The sequence below is a fragment of the Eleutherodactylus coqui genome, chromosome 10 (genome assembly GCF_035609145.1).
Source record: "Eleutherodactylus coqui strain aEleCoq1 chromosome 10, aEleCoq1.hap1, whole genome shotgun sequence".
NCBI lineage: Eukaryota > Metazoa > Chordata > Amphibia > Anura > Eleutherodactylidae > Eleutherodactylus > Eleutherodactylus coqui.
Genome location: NC_089846.1, coordinates 53691049 through 53709848, shown reverse-complemented (window position 1 = coordinate 53709848; position 18800 = coordinate 53691049). Strand labels below are relative to the sequence as shown.

General features: G+C 47.7%; 2 protein-coding genes across 2 annotated transcripts in view; both read right to left on the bottom strand.

Moving 5' to 3' along the window:
- The window catches only part of LOC136580433 (transcription initiation factor TFIID subunit 7-like), a 28586-nt gene extending 19993 nt beyond the window's left edge, over positions 1-8593 (bottom strand). Inside the window, exons 1-3 of the mRNA XM_066581012.1 lie at positions 8530-8593; positions 3769-3813; positions 1261-1334 (exon numbers count right to left, since the gene is read on the bottom strand). Coding sequence (XP_066437109.1) covers positions 1261-1334; positions 3769-3781 — 87 coding nt within the window. The 5' untranslated portion in view covers positions 3782-3813; positions 8530-8593. The remainder of the gene's footprint in view (positions 1-1260; positions 1335-3768; positions 3814-8529) is intronic.
- Positions 8594-12539: 3946 nt separating this feature from the next.
- Positions 12540-16811, bottom strand: TIMM8A (translocase of inner mitochondrial membrane 8A). Its single transcript, XM_066581010.1, has 2 exons — positions 16657-16811; positions 12540-13000 (listed from the first exon to the last, which is right to left on the bottom strand). The coding sequence occupies exons 1-2, from the start codon at positions 16756-16758 to the stop codon at positions 12839-12841; spliced, it is 264 nt and encodes an 87-aa protein (XP_066437107.1). The 5' UTR covers positions 16759-16811; the 3' UTR covers positions 12540-12838.
- Positions 16812-18800: the final 1989 nt, after the last annotated feature.

Genomic DNA, 18800 nt, shown 5'->3' with positions numbered 1-18800 from the left:
GCTGTTCTATCTTTGGCTGTTTTCAGCCATGCGTTGCCCATTGAAATGAATGGGTAACAGTTTCAGCGCTGCTGAAAACGTGCCACAACTTGGTACCAGGTTTTTGGCAGCTCTAAACGCAAGCCCTAGCTGCACTAACTAAAAAACAAACAAAAAAAAAAAAAACACAATACTCACCTAGCTGGTGCCGTCCAGGTCCCTGCCACTGCTCTCTGAAACTCTGGGCAGGCTGCCAGGCACTTGTCATTGCCGACAGAGCATCTTTTATTAGTGACAGGGTTTGAAGTCCCCGCCTCCAGCAAGAGATTGCTCTGATTGGCCCAGCCAGCGCTTGAGGAACCAATCAGAACCAGCGCTCGATGAACCAATCATGGCCATTCAATGAATGGCTCTAATTGGTGCATCCAGCGCTGGCTCTGATTGGCTGAGCTTGCGGCGCATCAGTTTTAGTCCTGTGACTGATAAACAAGTGCAGGATCGCTTACAGTTATAAGAAATGTGTCATGTAACGAGTTATGATCATGTGACCAGATCAGATTTTTATCACCTGGGTGTAAACAATGAAGGTTCCCATTTATTAGCAGAAAGCTGGATCAACATTGGGAGATAATAGGCCGAACTGGATGGGCATATGTCTTTTCTCGGCCATACATACTATGTTATTAAGCAGAGATCTTGACAACATAGAGGAATTGACACAAGAAGCATATTGGAAAGTTATGTGACTTTTCATTAAGCAAAGAATAACTTTGAACAGCTCTAAACGACTTGTCCCACCGGGGGGTTTCACCCCTGGCACTGTCACAAAGTTATGGTAGCGATGGCAGCATGCACACCACCGCCACTCCATTCATTTCAATGGATCCACCAGAGATATTCCATTGAAGAGAATGTTGTGATGGCCACTACAGTCAAAAATTCAGGACACACCAGGGGTGATATCTCAGGATCAATGGAGGTCACAGCAGTTGGACCACCACCGATTGCAAGTCATTCCCTATTCTTTTGATATGTGATAACTTGCTAAGTTGGGAATACCCCTTTAAGAAACTCAGGAGGTGATCCTGTGTCGGGAGAAAAGACATACAACATTTTTTCACAAGATTCAATACAAATTTGTCATAAATAGATGTAATAGGAACCATGAAGAACCCAAGCTGATAATAGCAGCCCGTTGTCATTTGCAGGCTAAAGTGTATAGTGAGATTTTGCACAATGTCCAATACCAAACCAAACGATGTAATGCCACGAGCATCATACCTGGGGAAGCCGCAAAACATACTGGTTCTCTAATTCATGGGGAGCATCATCTTTGCTACGCGAGGTCTTTTGTTCTGCAAGGAAGAAATAAAATGCTGTTTACTGAGTGACCGGTCTACAAATCCGCAAAATGTATCACTGTTGACAATAGCAACCAATCACATTCCAGCTTTTATTTTTCCAGTAAAGGCTGAAAACGTAGTGACCTGATAGGATGCTATGGGCAATAATGACACTTATTTTATTAAAGGGCCACACCAATGAAAATGTTCTCATTAAATATGTACAGTAGCTAGACCCCCTGTGTGTGTGTATATATTACACATACATATATACACACACACAGTGTGTGTTAACCTGGTTGGTTATTCTAACCAAGACTCCTGGCCTCTTTCTCCTTAGATGGTCGTGTGATCTCAATTCTGGCCAGTCAAATTTACTTGGATTTAAATGTTCATTTCCTAGTCAGTTTCTCAGTCTGTGTGCTGATGTTACATGGTCCCTACCTCAGACACTGCTAAGAGGGGGATACAGACACTCCTGTCACAGTTACTGATGATGATTAGAGGCTCCTGTCACACAGTTATAATAGAGGAGATGACAGCTCATCTTGCTGACTGTATACCTGTAGCTTATTTAGAAGAATATAAAAGGTCATTTTCTGCTATGTGTTTGTCTTGGGTGATATATTTGGTAAAATAGAAGACTCCATTCACACCTCGTTTTTGACTCTGCCCAGGGGTCCTGTCAAGGTGTCTGTTTAAAATCCCGAAAATGAAACCCCTGGATGAAACATATCTTGGCCATTATACAAAACTATTGAAATAAGAGACCAATAGGATCCCCCTGGGCAGAGCTGAACATAAGATCTGAATGGAGAACAACATGACATGATCTCAGGACCCATAAAAACATTATGTTAGTAAGAATACTAGCAGCACAAACGTGAATAATGTAAACACTTTTTTAAAGTTTGTGCTGCTATTTCTATTCATTTATTCGTATACAGAAGGGTTCCCACAAGAGGGTCCTGGGATCCTTTCATTGAACATTTTAGATAAGGCCAATTTGGCTAAAGTCGACATCTGAGACACACATAACATGGAAGGAGTGCACTACGTTTCTAAACAAAATATGGCCCATCTATAGAGCACCAGGATGGCAAGTTACTTGGACCGCCGTTTTTTATGCTGGTGTAAGTAAGGAGTGCTTCAGAGCGATGTGCACCAAGTGTTTTGATGAACTTTATTTATACCCAGTGCTGTGACTGTAACAAGAGGACATCCTCTACATCTATAGAAGGGGGTTCTTTACTGTAAGAGCAGTGAGACTATGGAACTCTCTGCCTGAGGTCAGTGATCCATGGATTATTCAGATTCCCAGATTTAGAGTCAGAAAATGAGGATAATTGGCTTCTACCTCATGGGGGGCGTTTGGCCTTCCTCTGGATCAACATTGCAGGATAATAGGCTAAACTGGATGGGCATGTGTCTTTTTCAGCCCAAGGCCGGGCTCATACAGCCCAAACGTAAAACACTTTTTAGGGGTTTACAGTGCTTTTTGCATCTGTGATGTGCACAGAAACACCGCACAACAGAGGCTGCAGGCAAGTGTAGCACCCCAGATCTCAACACTCCTGTCCTAACCATTTAGGCTGGGTTCACACGGGGCGGAATTGCTGCGAAATTTCCACACATTGCGGACAAGTTATTGTGGCCAAGCCACACGGAAGCTGACATGCCACGCGGAATTCAAAGCCACGGCATGTTAATTTCATCACCGTTTCCACTGTAGGCACTCTCCACTCTATGGGGAAAGAAAGCCACAGAAGAATACAGGCAGTGAAGCCGCTTCAAAACCTGGGTCCTGAAGCTACCTTTCTGCCACGGAAATCTCACAGAATGTATGTACGGTCCCGCTGCGGTCATTTCGGTGAGATTTCCATGGGATTTATGCCCAGTAGGACCACAGCCTTACAGTCTCAAGGAAAAATGGCTACTGTTCTCTATGGGAGTCCCCGCACACTGACTGAAGTCAGGAGCGCCGACTTCCACTGGTGACAGCACGGGAACAGGCAGCTGGGTAAGTATACAAATAGAGATGAGCGAGCATACTCGATAAGGCATACTACTTGAGCGAGTAGTGCCTTAGTCGAGTATCTGCCCGCTCGTGTCTAAAGATTCGGCTGCCGGCGTGGGTGACAGGCGAGTTGCGGGAGTGAGCAAGGGGGAGGGGGGAGAGGGAGAGAGATCTCCCCTCTGTTCCTCCCCGCTCTCCCCCGCTGCCGAATCTTTAGAGACGAGCGGGCAGGTTCTCGACTACGGCACTACTCGCTCAAGTAGTATGCCTTATCGAGTAAACTCGCTCCTCTCTATATACGAAGCATACCCCTGGTACTTGTTCCCAGTCCTATGAGCGCCATAGCTTTGTTCCTGGTTCTTGTAGTACCTAACAGGTTCCCTCTAACAAGTATGCATTTATTTTTCATACATGTAATATATTCCTTACTTGTAGACATCATCTCGATTTCTGCGTTGTCTTATTCTTCAGTATCTGGAAGAGAAAATAAAGGAAACATTAAACAAACGTTTCAAAACAGATAATTCTAAACCCAAATCTGCCCATATGGGCATAAGGCCGGGGTCACAAGAACAGGTCGGCAGCGGAGGACCTATGTACGACCGCGGAAGTGAGTGCATGGCCGCGTATGCACGTGGTTTTCCGCATAGGTGTACAGCTTTTGACAGCGTATTGTCCATGTGGAAGAATGAACGCAAGCAGGGAATGATGTCAGAAATTTGGCCAACTGCCTGGAAATACACCCCCATCACTCAGGCGACTTTCTCTCGTGCTGTCATGGCAAGTGCTGCTCTGATACTGCTCTCCAGGCTCTGCAGGTTTATACTACTTATTTTGGAAGTAGTATACACCATTTAAAAAAAAAAAAACACCTTTTGGAAGAAGAGCCCAGAAGAACAAGCGGAGGTTGCAGACAGCAGGCTAGATAGTGTGTTGCTCCCCCCGACTCCATCCTGCATTGTCTGACCACAAATTCCTGCCTTCTTTATACCATTTAAGACCATCTGGACTTCTAGCAACATCTATACGAATCCGCAATGTTAATTGTGTATGCACTGCTGATCAAACGCATCCATAGAGATCAATGGAGCTTATACCTGCGGAATCCGTGGTAAAATACAGCATGCTGTGATTTTTCTCCCACTTGCGGAACCCACAATTCCTACCCGCAACTGTGAGTGAACCATCGAAAATCAGTGCATTTGATATATCGTGCAGACAGCGATTGTGAAAAACTATATATGAAACCACATGCCAACTTATACGGCACGGAATACCTTTAACGAGGTTCTCAGGAACTCCACTACTGATGAGCGAACCTCAGAATGGGCCATCAATAGTTGATCAGTGGTGTTCCTCCTTTCCCTTTGGGCAACCAGTGGATATTGATCTAGCGGACAGTAAGGACCTAGCCCTATCTTATTAGGTCACTGACAATGGAGGCTGCAATACCGTGTGACCTCTTGTCAGAGCACAACCAGAAGTGGCGGATCCAACTCTGCACGTTAGGTAAGAAATGTACAGCAATAGGTAACCCATTTAATGACTCCACAGAACTGCAAGTGTACAAGCACAAGAGTGCAACAACATGGGCACCGTTATGGTGGATTCACATGTGGCGGATTTGCGCAATTAAGATTGGCAGCGGAGTACAGAGCGAGCTGCGCACATTATATGAGCTGCAGTACACAGCCTGCTCATTCTGTTGTCGATTTATATTGGATTGTCGCTTTGCTGCAAAACCCGGCATGCAGTTACATCTCAGGCAGATATGCAAATTAGCGTTGTGGCGGGATTATATGAACAGTCTTGCCAGCCGAGGCCCTAGAAATGGTTCAATTTGCAGTGGTGTCATGAACAAGTAACCTGGACTATTACAGAGTGGAAAAGGGTTGTTTTCAATGACAAAGCCAGCTTTAGTTTGGGCACCGATGACGGCCTTGCTCGTGTCTGGAGACCTCGGGGTGAGCGCCTCAATCCTGCCTTTGCTGTGGAGCGGCACACTGCCCCCACTGCTGTTGTGGTGGCCTGGGGGGCATCACATACAACAGTCGGTCACCCCTAGTAGTGGGGGCAATGACAGCTCAGCGATATGTTCAGGGCATCCTGCAGCCACATGTGTTCCTCTCATGGCGGCTTCCAAGAGGCAGCAGGATAATGCTCGGCCGCACACAGCAAGGGGGTCACAGGAAGCCCCCACATCATTGTCACACTTTGCCCAGTTGCCAGATTTATGGCCAATAGAACATATATGGGACCATCTGGGACACCAACTTCTACAGCCAACAAGCTTCCACGATCGCACATAGAAAGTTTTATTCGATCCTGACAACTTCTGGGGGATGGATGGTTTTTGATTTATAGCGAGATCTGCAGCAGAAATATTCCACAGCAATACAGGAACACCAAAGAGTTCACACAATGGAAATTGCACTTCTGCTGTGTCCGGGCGGTGGTCGGCTCTTGCGGAAATTTCTGCAACTGAAAATCAGTTCTATTTATTGAAGTGGGGTTGTTTCTGCAACAAGTGCACAGACTTCTGCCGGCCCAACTTAGGGTCACGTTTTAGAAAGATGTACTTACTGCTGTGGGAGGTCGCCCTCATGGAGACCCCCTAAAAGGCCGAAATCAGGCAAAAGAAGAGAGTCTTTGTCTTATTAAACGCTTTTTTCGCATTACTATTTCAAACGAAGCACTGGCGACAAGGGAGGGAGGGGAGCCCAAGGATATGGCATGCAACGCGTTTCGGATCCGGGAAAGCTCCTTTATTAAGCAAATCTACTGACATTCCAGTATAGAATCAGCATTGCAACAACACAGAGGTCAGAGCGGAAGCCTCAGTGTAGTGGCCGGCGCTTGTAACTGCAGGCACGGTTCCACTTGATTTCAATGAGAGCCGTGCCTGCAGTTACAAGCGCCGGCCACTACACAGAGTCGGCATCGAGGCCTCTGCTTCAACCTCTGTGTTATTGCGCCACTGACAGCAAGTGCCCGCTCAGCTGATTGGTCAGGCTCCCGAGTGGTGGACCGACCGATCAACTATTAATGACCTATCCCGATGATAGGTCATCAATAGTATTTCCCTGGAAAACCCCTTTAATTGTCCATTTCAACGAATGGAAGCACGCTTGCATGATCTTTTGCGCACGCAACTGAATATGATACGGGGCACAAAAAGTACAGTAAGACAAATATGCGCCAAATATACAGCTCCCATTGTGCAAATGCTTATACCAGTGTGACACCGGTAAATGCGCAAGAAAATACAGCATGCTGGGTATTGTTTTCTTGTATAATAGGCTTATGTGAACGAATGCATTGAAACCAGTGAAATAGATTCACTGCGTACGGCGCATGCAAAACGCTGCGGAAACCTGTGCATATGAATCCGGCCTTAGGCTGGGTTCACACAGGGCGGATTTGCCGCGGAAATGCCGTGTGGAATTTCGCCGCGGCAAATCCACCTGCGGACGCTAATCTCGGGATTAGCCAGCCATGTGGATGAGATCTCTCAGAAATCTCGTCCATACGGGACGTCCAATCCGCTGCGGTAAGTCAGGCTGGAACTGCGGCAACCGCAGCCGCGGCTTCAGAAAATGCAGCATGTCTATTTATCTTTTCTTTCCGCCGCGGCCGCGCTCTCCTCTATGGGAGCACCGGCTGCAGTGGAAGAGCGAGCGGCCAACCGCTTCAAAGCCGCCGCGCGTTTGTCCGCGGCGGTTCTCCCGGCGGAAATCGCGCGGTTTTTGCTGCGGCCAGACCGCGGGATTTCCGGCGGGAATACACCCTGTGTGAACCCAGCCTTCGGGTCCTTTTATATGGGGCAATTCTTGCTCCTGTGATTTCACACAGCAGTGATGATCTTCAGTGAATGGAGGCGGAGCGCCGGGGATCGCTGCAGGCCGCTTTTAAACAGGACACTTTTTACCGTGATTAGCGCTGCGTCCCAAACACCGCGGTACAATGCTGTCATAGATTTCAATGGGGCCTCACAAACCAGCGCTCGAATGAGGCGTCCCTAACGCTGACATTTTTGAGCGCTGTCTGCTCTATTTTCGTGTTTTTTTTAACGCACCTCATCCCCAATCCCAGTGATGGGGTGCGTTAGAAATCAGCTGTCAGAAACATTCATAAAATGGCGCGGCGTGTATGAGATCAGCCCAAGTCACAGTAAACAGGCAGTAGTTCATAGATGAGTGACTGCCTGTTCGCAGAGGCCGATCAGCGTTTGATTTTTATGCCTTCCTAAACCGAACGATAAGCGAATGAATTACCGTTCGCCGTCAGCCTCCGGGTCTCGTTACACCCAACAATTAGCGGTCCGTTTTGCACGAACCATTGATAAATGGAATGATAGTCGTTTCACGCAAAAGGGTCTTAAGGGTCATTGACTCCCAGAGTGCCGGGTCACACGTCACGGACTTGCCACAAGCATTCCATATGTAGAATATCAGAATGTGAGGCAGTCCGTTGGATGCCCTGCAGATATGCCCGGAGGCCGGCCCCACCGTCCACAGCTAATCCTTCGCGTTTTAGTCCGCAGTTTATAAGGAATGGGTCACTTAAGTCTCCCTCGCACTCGCGGATTTGTGCGCGTAAAATGTATCGCAGCATCAAAAACATCCCGTGCAGAAATAGATTAGTGACGTCACTTATGTACATAACGGGGCTGAACCTCCGGAGGATCCGCAGGGCATCTTTGGGGCATCCAGGTGTTAGATTCGGATTTCTGCCATAGATACTTTAAAACCCCCAGAGGATCCCCGGCCCATCCGCACGCGCTCGCACCCCGCTTTGTTTTTCTGCATCGTGCATTGATATCCTTGCAGTTTTTGATGCACATCCATGAAATGGCGCAAACCCCATTCACCGGCATTTACAGACGGTCTTTGGGTCGGACATGGATTTCAGCGTGGGCCGCACACGTACCAGACCTCGTCCGCGGAGCCGCGCAAATCTGGCAAGTTTGCCAGCCTGCATATGCGCAGACAAGCACACTCAGGTGCGCGCAAATACGCTTACGCTTGTGCAAAGACAGACTAATCATATTCTCCATAGTGCTGTCGCCATTCCGTGCCCGGTCATTATCTACATTTACGGCCCACGCCGAGAACATCCCCCCACGGTCAGCCGGAGCTCACAGACACACAAGACACAGACGAGCAACACAAGACGCTCCACTCACTGTACCTTGTAGCCGAGAATCTCACCAAAACACACAGACACCGGAAACGTGATCTCCGTCCAATCAGCAAAGCAGAATCTATCACGTGACCTCACGTAGGCCGTCACTCTTGCCAACCAGTTCAGGAAGAGAGAATGTGCCAACCAAGAAGTAAGAGGCTAGAATGAAGTTGCTAGAATGAGGGAAGGAGTTATGAGAGCAGAAGGTCACGTGACACTCCTCGGTCATATGACTCTAGCAGAGGCGGGCTATGAGCGTTTGGTAAGAAGATTTAAAGGCACAGGGGTCGTGTCTACGACAGGGAGAGCAGTTGGAAAGTGCATGTGGGGTGGGCAGGTTGGCTCGTGTAGAAGTGGGGAGTAAAAGGCTAATATGCGGCACAGAGTGAGGTGTTGACGAGGCTTATGGGTAAAAGGATGTGCTACATTAACCCATTAGTGACGGGGTTCTGTCAGCAAAATAAAAAAAAAATCCCTGTACCCCTGTACAGTCTAACCTGGGGAAAGAGAAAAGTTAAAAAAATAACAAAGCAACCTCCCCTAATCACATTGTGTTTCTTCCCTCCGTTGTTTCGGTGCTCCGTGATGGGTCATCTCCCAACAGCTCCTGTGCGCACATGCACATTCCCGCCAGCCTGGCTGCATATAACCTCTGCCCTCCACAGGCGGATTTGATTTGTGAAACCTGTGCAGGAGATCCGCAAATCAAGCCGCCCATAGGGGATGCATTAGCGTCCGCAGCATGCTCCGTTTTTCTGCGGATCACACAGGGACAGCTTCTATTGAAGTCAATGGAAGCCGTCTGATCCGCGGCCCGTCTGCATCTGACACTGTGGATGTGCCACAGATCTGTGGGAAAGCAGGAGACTTAGGCCGCCTGCACACGAGCGGACTGAAAGTTTGCATAGGAGTGCATTAAAATACGCACTCCTATGCAGACGGCTGCGGTTTGCCCGCGCGAAATCTCTCGCTGCAAACAAACCGCGGCATGTCCTAATTTTCTGCGGGGCACGCACTCACCCGGCCGCCGGCTCCGGTCTGCGCATGCGCCGGCTGCGCGGCAGCCGGCACATGAAAGAGCCGGGGCCGCCAGGCGCGGGAGAGTACGCGCTCGTCCCTGCAGGCGCTCGGGTCGGATCGCGCGGCGAGAATTCTCGCTGCCGGATCCGACCCGCTCGTCTGCAGGCGGCCTTAAAAAAGAAAACATTGCACTGCACATGCCTATGGCACAGCCGGACACACCCGTCGTGCTGAAGAAAGAAGATCCAGCCGGCACAGAGGAGACCCGCGCTGGATCTGGACAGGTAAGGAAATGTATTTTCCTGACCATGTCTGTGGACACGGCTGGATTCCGCTGCGGAATTCAGCAGATGGAATCCGTGCCTGCAAGTGGACATGAGGCCTTAACAGGGTCTGAATGATGTAAAAGTGCAAGGTATGCATGGTGCTGCTGGGGTGTTATTTGTGTGGGGGTCATGGCCTGCACCGTGTGTGTGACAGCGAGGGGATGAATAGTGTTAAAGGTTGCTAGCTGTGTGAGAAGGGGGCCATGGGCTGCACCCTGCGTGTGACAGAAGGAGGTTGCATAGGGGTGCAATGTGTGAGTTGGTCAGCATATTGGGGTGCAGCCTGTGTGTGAGCAGAGGGAGGTGCAGGGTACAACCTGTGTGAGAGTGTGTGTGTGTGTGTGTGTGTGTGTGTGTGTGTGTGTGTGTGTGTGGGGGTGGGGGGGGGGGGGGTGATGGGTAAAACTTGATGACCTTGACTAGGTTACCGACAGCAGATGGTTGGGATTCCGCCAGTCAGGACCTGCCAATCAGCTGATGGGAAGCCGCTATGAATGTACATAATGTTCAGATTGTAGTGCAATGGCCAGATCCATAGACAGTTACAAACCTGATGACATCAGACAGAAGCTCCCACCCACAGAAGTAACAGCGATGGGCTTCTTCAGGGGTAGTGTGGGCATCTGTGCTTGACCACCAGGTCCTGGCAGATGATATTCTCGGCAGAGCCGGAGGATAGGAAAGCCTCCTTTCCAGAAATGTTGCCACCTGGATAGGTGAGGGGCTCATATGGCATAAACATGGGAGGGAGAGAATGTGTGACCCTTTCATGACCAAGCGTCATTGATGCGTCTGCAAGTGAATGGGATAGTGCTGCAATACTCAGAACTGCTGCTATAAAACTGCAATACTCTGAGTCACGGTTGCCAACTTGAATTTTTTACTCAAACCGTAATGAATGATAAAGATTATAAGCTATACATGTCTATGAGTCAGATACTGATATTAACTCCTTACTAGCATTTACTGTGACCGATAACATGATAATTACTGTTATAATAACCCACAGCCTGAAAGAGAATTCACAGGCACATCTATTTTTTTTTTTTTTACGGACACTGGGAAAATTCGCTCAATTTTACAGACTGTCCAGAAATTTCTGAGAAACTGGCAACCCCGTGCAAACCAAACCACAAGCCAAGGAAAATATTAAAGAGGGCGTAGCGCTCATGCAAGTGCCTTGGGCCCTTCACACGGCTGATCATCAGGGGTGCCAAGAGTTGGCCCGCAAACCCATGTGATATCAATAACCTAATCTAATAAAATGTAGGTAAATAACAATAAAAGGAAATCTGTAAAAATAAAAAAAAGAGTCCCTTGCCCCGGAAAAAGTGCACACTCCTCTGAACCCACAGACAACAGTTTTAGCCGTCCTTTGTGCCAAGAAAACATCTTTAAAGGGGTTGTCCCGCGGCAGCAAGTGGGTCTATACACTTCTGTATGGCCATATTAATGCACTTTGTAATGTACATTGTGCATTAATTATGAGCCATACAGAAGTTATAAGAAGTTATTCACTTACCTGCTCCGTTGCTAGCGTCCTCGTTTCCATGGAGCCGCCTAATTTTCGGCGTCTAATGGCCAAATTAGACGCGCTTGCGCAGTCCGGGTCTTCTTCGTTTCGGCGCGGGACAACCCCTTTAATGGCTGTTGGGTGCTTGGGCTTCAAAGAGGTTTTCAGATCTTTAAGTGTGCCAATGATGGACATGCAGAAAGATCTGTAAGCTATAGACACTAGTTTGGTAGCTCAGATACTTCCAGTTTCACATGCAGCGATTTGTCACGCTTCTGGTATTTGCCCCCTACTTGTGTGACCCCATTACTATGGACAAGTGGTTCTTTCTCCTCTCCCCATCTCTTTAATAGGGGACCTCACACATCACATGCCTCCAGTCTCCATAGCTCCTTGGATCTTCCTCCTCCCACTGGACCATAGAGGCCAGAAGTGAATTACACAAGAGACTTTCCAGGCACAGATGTCCTAGGACAATGTATCCACAGTGTGTTTCAAGGAGCAGGGTCATCTTCTTCAAGTAACAGAGACAGAACCTGTAGCTTGACAAAGAGGACTCTGTTACTCAAAATACATTGTTGCTGGAGATATTGATTACATAACTGATCATTCCGCATCTATGTCGTCTTCGGAGTTCTGTGCCTGGAAGGCATCTCTTTTATTGTAGAGTCCACTTCTTGACTCCAACAATGGCAGTGCCGGATCCGTCATATGACTTTCACCAGGGTCAGGAAGGGTATTGTTTCTCCTTAGGGAGAGCACCAAGCAGGTATGAGAAGACTTAGAAGGCCAACCATGCACCTCTGGGAAATATGCAAATGAAAAAATACCTCTACAGCACCCCCTATTGGAAGGCAGCATTCCTGCAAGTCAATGTCAGACTTTTTAAACAAGCCTTGTAACAATGACTGGGAATAGTGAGCCAAAGCCAGAACCCCATACACAGACAGCTGTTTCGGTGTGCAGGTTTCTGGCTTGGCTAGTACCAATAACACCAATGGAACCCACTCCCTATACCACTGCTATTAAAGTAAAAAATAGTGTTGCGCATATTTCCATAATCTGACAGAATTTTGTCTCCATTGGGTGAATCTAGCCTCCATAACTTGTAAAACATTTGCTACGTGCTCTGAAAGTTAAAAAGAAACACAAGCAAATACAATCACAATTCTGTTTAATGAAATGTCATAAATAAATGTGAAGATAGACGTTAGACATTCAGTTGTATCCTCTTGTGAATCATCTCATGTTCCTTGAGAAATCTTAAGACTTTTTAAAGTTTCATCTGGGAAGTTTTGACGAACGCCAACATCTCCAAGGTTTTCCAGGAAACAATAAGCAGTCCGCAAAGATAAGCAACTTGTGTCATCTTAGACTGGACCGCCCCGGACAAGGACTCCCCGGTACGACAGGCATGATCTTCAAGACTTAGCAGTTGGAAAATAAAGTTTCATCCTCAGTCTGTAAGACTTCTTGAAAAGGGGTCCCTTGTTTTTTGAGTCTGTTCTAATCGGTTCAGTATAAATTGGCTCGTGTCTATAAATCTCTCCACACAGTTCACAAAACAGCCCTCACATCGGGCATCCAGCTTCGGCCCGGGTTTCTCCATACATTTGTCCTGGAAAATGGAAAACACACAAAGAAAAAAATTCATCTTTTACTAAGTTTTACATTGATAGCACTGTATTACTAAATACAAATCCCTGGTGATAACCCAAGGGGAAAGACACAGCAGTGAAATATGCCTCAGACAACTGTGACACAGCCCCATGTAGATTTAACCCCTTCCCGCTCCAGGGCGTAAGTTTACGTCCTGTGGATAGCGCGGGATCACATACGATCCCGCACTATCCCGCAGCAGAAGCCAGCTGTCAGTCACAGCCGATGTCCCGCTGTTAAACCCTTCCCTGCTGCGATCTAAGTAGATAGCGGCAGGGAAAGAGTTCACAGAGGGAGCGCGTTCCCTCTGTGTCTTCAACCGGCTCTCGCGATGTTATCGCGAGAGCCCGGCCTGTCGCCATGGCAACAGGACGCCAGACACTGGCGTCCTGTGTTGCAAGTGCCTGAGATCGCTGTATAAGCGATAAGGCATGGCAGGGCAGTAGACCTGCCATGCCTTATCACAGCGATGGGCAATACTGGGGTGAAAGTCCCCCAGAGGGACACAAATGTTGTAAAAAAAAAAAAAGAAAGATTAAAAAAATGAATTAAAAAAAAAAAAAGGAAAAAAACCTTTTTTCATGCTTTTTCTCAGATTAGCATAAAAAAAATTAAAACCCCACATATTTGGTATTGTCGCGTCTGTAACGACGCATACAATAAGTTGCACATGCTTTTGACTGCGCACGGAAAAAAGCGTAAAAAGAAACGCTAAAAAAATGCAATAAGTGATCAAAAAAGCCGTATGTACCCCCAAAATGGTACCAATAAAAACTACAGCTCCTCTCGCAAAAAATAAGCCCTCATAGAGCTCCGTACATAAAAAAATAAAAAAGTTACAGGACTTTGAATGCGGCGATTTAGAAAAAAAAAAGATTTCCAAAAAAAGGGGTTTTATTGCAGAAAAGTGGAAAAACCTGAAAAAAAGTAAGAATTTTGGTATCATTGTAACCGTACCGGTCCGCAGAAAAAATTGAATGTCTTATTTATGCTGCATGATTAACGCTGTGAAAATAAAAATTGATGAGTTTTCTCTCCCTGCTATCATAAAAAAATAATTTAAGTTTTACAATATAGTCTATGTACCCAAAAAAGGACACCGATAAAAACTACAGTTCGCCACGCAAAAAACAAGCCCTCATACGGCTGCGTCGACAGAAAAATAAAAAAATTATGGCTTTTGATAAATGGAGAAGAAAATCCGCCAAAAATCCTTGCGTCCTTAAGCCCAAAATAGACCATGTCATGAAGGGGTTAAAGGGGTTGTCCAGATGTAAACAATTATAATATTACATGGCAGCCATTCAGATGAACGGCTATCGATGTAATACTGCAATGACTCAAGATCCACCAGGATGGTTCTGGCTCATAAAGGGGGTATCCCAAGCAGGGGAATCCACTCTACGGTGTTAATGCAACCCCTATTATGTATGGGGTTTGTGTTCTTGGCACATCCCCTTTAATATTAACCACTCATGCATAGGCGTATCAAATGGTCAAATAAAGCTGGGTGATATGGCATACATTTTTTTCCATATTTTTGTAGATTATACTTTATGTACCGTACTATCACAGCCTCCATAGTATTAGCCATTTTGTTATTTTACACCATGGGAGACCCCGTAGGCTGCCCTTTCATAACTGAGACAACCCCTTTAAGTGGCCAACATATTAAATATATAGTTCGCTGAGGAGTTAGTCAATTACAGATGTTCTGTAAAATGTAAGTAAAGCCAGTTAATGAGTTGCAGGCAGGCCATTCACTGTACGGAGGCACCATACAACCAGGGGCGCCCCATCTAGAAGGCGAGTTGAGGGCTCTTTCTCAGGCGGAGCCCATTCACTACTGTAAGGGGCAGCAATTTCTAGCTGCTGTCTACCTGGGCTAATAAGGGTTAAACAATACACAATATGTACCCTCAATATTGTTAAAAGTGTGTAAAAATTCTCAGACTGGTGATCATTGGGCCAAGAACTTGGCTCATCTAAAAGGACCCTTAGGCCACTCTCACACATGCGCTCATCAAAACACTGTGATTTCGATTTGCCGCCGATTTACTTTGCCTTCGGACTGCGTCCAGTAGCGGTTTTTAGCGCACCCCATCATGGTGATGAGGTGCGCTACACATGGCAAAATACAGCAGACAATGCTCAAAAATCACTGCGCTAGATAGCGCCATGACCAAGCGTATGCCTGCGAGGCCCCATGAAAATTAATGGGAGCGTTATCCCGAGATTACCGAGGCGTACAAAACACCACGGTATAAAGCATGCGTGAGAGCGCCCCTGGACTGCGGTATTTATATACAGCGATACGTAGAATTCCTAATAAAACCCTATAGCTAGAATAATTGGCAGGAAAATTTAATTTTAATTTGGAAAAAATTCTCCCCCCCCCCCCCCCAAAAAAAAAGTTGTTCACAACATTTAAATGGGTTTTGTCATTAGAGGGAAAAAAAATACTTACCTATTCCTCCCGCATTAGTCTTCTTACCGCATTTTCTCCTGGCTCCCACAGTCCCCCGGGTCACCTCCCCTCCAGCTGGCCATCCATTCTCGGCATTCTGCTTCCTGCAGGTCAGTGTAGGCTACATCACTAGTGACATAACGTTCACTGCCTAGCAGGGAATGCCGAATCCTATACCGGGTTATTGCCAAGACTGCGCCTGCGCACTGTCTCACTGCGAGTGTTCATATACTATTGCTGTGAGACAGTGCGCAGGCGCAGTCTTGGCAATAACCTGGTATAGGATTCGGCATTCCCTGCTAGGCAGTGAACGCTATGTCACTAGTGATATAGCCTACACTGACCTGCAGGAAGGAGACTGCCGAGAATGGACGGCCAGCTGGAAGGGAGGTGACCCGGGCGAGCCAGGAGAAGATGCGGCAAGAAGACTAAACGGGAAAGGAATAGGTAAGTATTGATTTTTTCCCCTACTTACAGTACACATTGGGAACTTCTGTAGTGGAAAGCAGCAGTGCCAATACCAGCTGTCACCGTTTTTAGTCATGCAGCGCTCATGCCAGTGATGTGTTATATACAAACCATGGAAATGGATTCTTGAAGCTACAGACTGTAACCCTTTCCTAACAGGAGCGGTGACCCGTCAGTGAGGAGGTGTACACACGGACTATTCTGCCAGGACGCACCCATTAAGTTGCACCACAGCCCACAGGGCTAACTGCGGGTTTGATGTGCAGCAGCAGTCCGCTGAAAGCCATTTTTAATTCCACATTAAACCCCACGGGTTACCCAGCAGATTTCCCGGAGTGCTGCAGTGCGTCTGGACGGCTGGATCCATTGCCCAACGTAAAGATCCACACGACTCTACAAGTAACACAACGTGCTTCCGGTCACTGCAGAAGGTCCCTGAGCCGTCGTCTGTCCGAGGTCCCCCACAGTAATAATGGGCCCCTCACCGGAATAATGCTCAGCTGCTCTCCTAATAATTGCTGACTGTAGCAGCCGCACATCAGTAACTAGCTGTCCCCAGCGCGGTCACCTCTCCGGCAGTGAGGGGGTTACAGTTCCCGGCTGCAGGAGAGAAGCCTCCACCACGGGGCAGCTGCCCCCTTACCCCACCCTGTGCCCGGCTACCCCCCGCCAGTAAGTACCCAGCACAGCTCGGTCAGCTGGTGCACCAGGCCCTGGAAGCGCTGCTTCTGCGTCTCCGCTTCTATAAAACTCTGCAGCTCGGGGTCGGCGGCCGCCTCCATGCTGTCTGCACACTCCGTGACCTTCAGTTACTCCGGAACTGTACTACAATCCCATCGCGGTGCTGCCATCTAGTGGTGGCAGGGGGTACTCACCCAGAGGGTCTCCAGTTATAGACCTAGTTCAAATCCTATATAATCTGTTTCCTCAAAGCTGGACGAATAACCGATATATAGAAAGAATATGGTACCGTGTTCTCCAGTAGAGAAGAATGTGATTGTCGTGATTAATGGTGACTACCCACTAGCGTTTTTTTTCCGCTGCTAATTCGCTGTGTTTTTTTTCTAATTATCAACGGGACTTCCTAATGTTAAAAAACGCAACGCAACGCAACTTTGCATTTTTAGCATTAGAAAGTCCCATTGACATTTGGAAAAAAAACGCAGCGAATTCACAGCAGAAAAAAAACGCTAGTGGGTAGTCACCCTTAGGTGGAACAGTCCCGCTGTCCACAAGGTCTCTAAGCGGGACAGCCTTTTGTCCCACTTTCGGGAAGTCGGGTCACCATAAGGCTGGGTTCACACAGGGCGGATTTGCGGCAAATCCGCCCGCAGCCGCTAATCTCGGGATTAGCCAGCCATGTGGACGAGATTTCTCAGAAACCTCGTCCACACGGGACAGCCAATCCGCTGCGGTAAATCCGGTTGAAACCGCGGCTGCGGCGGCCGCAGCCGCGGTTTCAAAAGATGCAGCATGTCTATTTACTTTTTTTTTTTGTTTATTTTCGTCGCGGCCGCGCTCTCCTCTATGGAGCGCCGGCCGCAACGGAAAAGCAAGCGGCCGGGCCGCTTCAAAGCCGCCGCGGCTTAAACCGTGGCGGTTCTCCTGGCGGAAATCTAGCGGTTTTTGCTGCGGCCAAACCGCGAGATTTCCGACGGGAATACGCCCTGTGTGAACCCAGCCTAAAGGTGATTACCAGCCGGGATGCTGCAGTTCCTCGGCTGGTAATCCCCGGCGCTGCTGAGGGATGCACTTTCGGCAGTGTATGCACCTGGGATCCTCCGCCCCTGACCTGTCCTTGTTGGTTCTACAAGAGGAGAAGGGAGGAGCCGTCCAGCGCACACACTTCTGCCCGCAACAGTGCTGAGCGAAGCAGCAGCGGCACTCTGAGGACAAGGAAGAGGTAAGTATATTGGTCTATTACTACTGAGGCCACTGTGGGGGTCATTATTACTACTGGGGCTAATATAGGGGTCATGGGGTATGGAGTAGAAAGACTTTATGGGCCCTCTAGGGCTTCTGGGCCCGGATGCGACCGCACCCCCTATACGTACGCCCATGGTGGAGGTCACAATTACTACTGAGGCCACTGTGGGGGTCATTATTACTACTGAGGCTAATATGGGGAATCACAATTACTACTGAGGCCACTGTGGAGGTCATTATTACTACTGGGGCTAATATAGGGGTCATGGGGTATGGAGTAGAGAGACTTTATGGGCCCGGATGCGACCGCACCCCCTATACGTACGCCCATGGTGGAGGTCACTATTACTACTGAGGCTACTGTGGGGATCGCTATTACTGCTGGGGCTAATATAGAGGACACTATTACTACTGGGGCCAATATAGAGGACACTATTACTACTGGGGCCAATATAGGGGACACTATTACTACTGGGGCCAATATAGGGGACACTATGACTACTGGGGCCAATATAGAGGACACTATTACTACTGGGGCCAATATAGAGGACACTATTACTACTGGGGCCAATATAAGAGACACTATTACTACTGGGGCCAATATAGAGGACACTATTACTACTGGGGCCAATATAGAGGACACTATTACTACTGGGGCCAATATAAGAGACACTATTACTACTGGGGCCAATATAGAGGACACTATTACTACTGGGGCCGATATAAGAGACACTATTACTACTGGGGCCAATATAGAGGACACTATTACTACTGGGGCCAATATAAGAGACACTATTACTACTGGGGCCAATATAAAGGACACTATTACTACTGGGGCCAATGTAGGGGACACACAGCAGCATCTGTATTGAGTTTTGGCTACCCTCCATGGTTAGGG

Bases quoted from the DNA above. Each gene is read 5' to 3' on its own strand.
- TIMM8A (XM_066581010.1), bottom strand. From the start codon at position 16,758: ATGGAGGCGGCCGCCGACCCCGAGCTGCAGAGTTTTATAGAAGCGGAG. The intron at 13,001-16,656 runs GTACTTACTGGC...TCCATTTTCCAG, and splicing joins AGCTGACCGAGCTGTGCTGG to GACAAATGTATGGAGAAACC.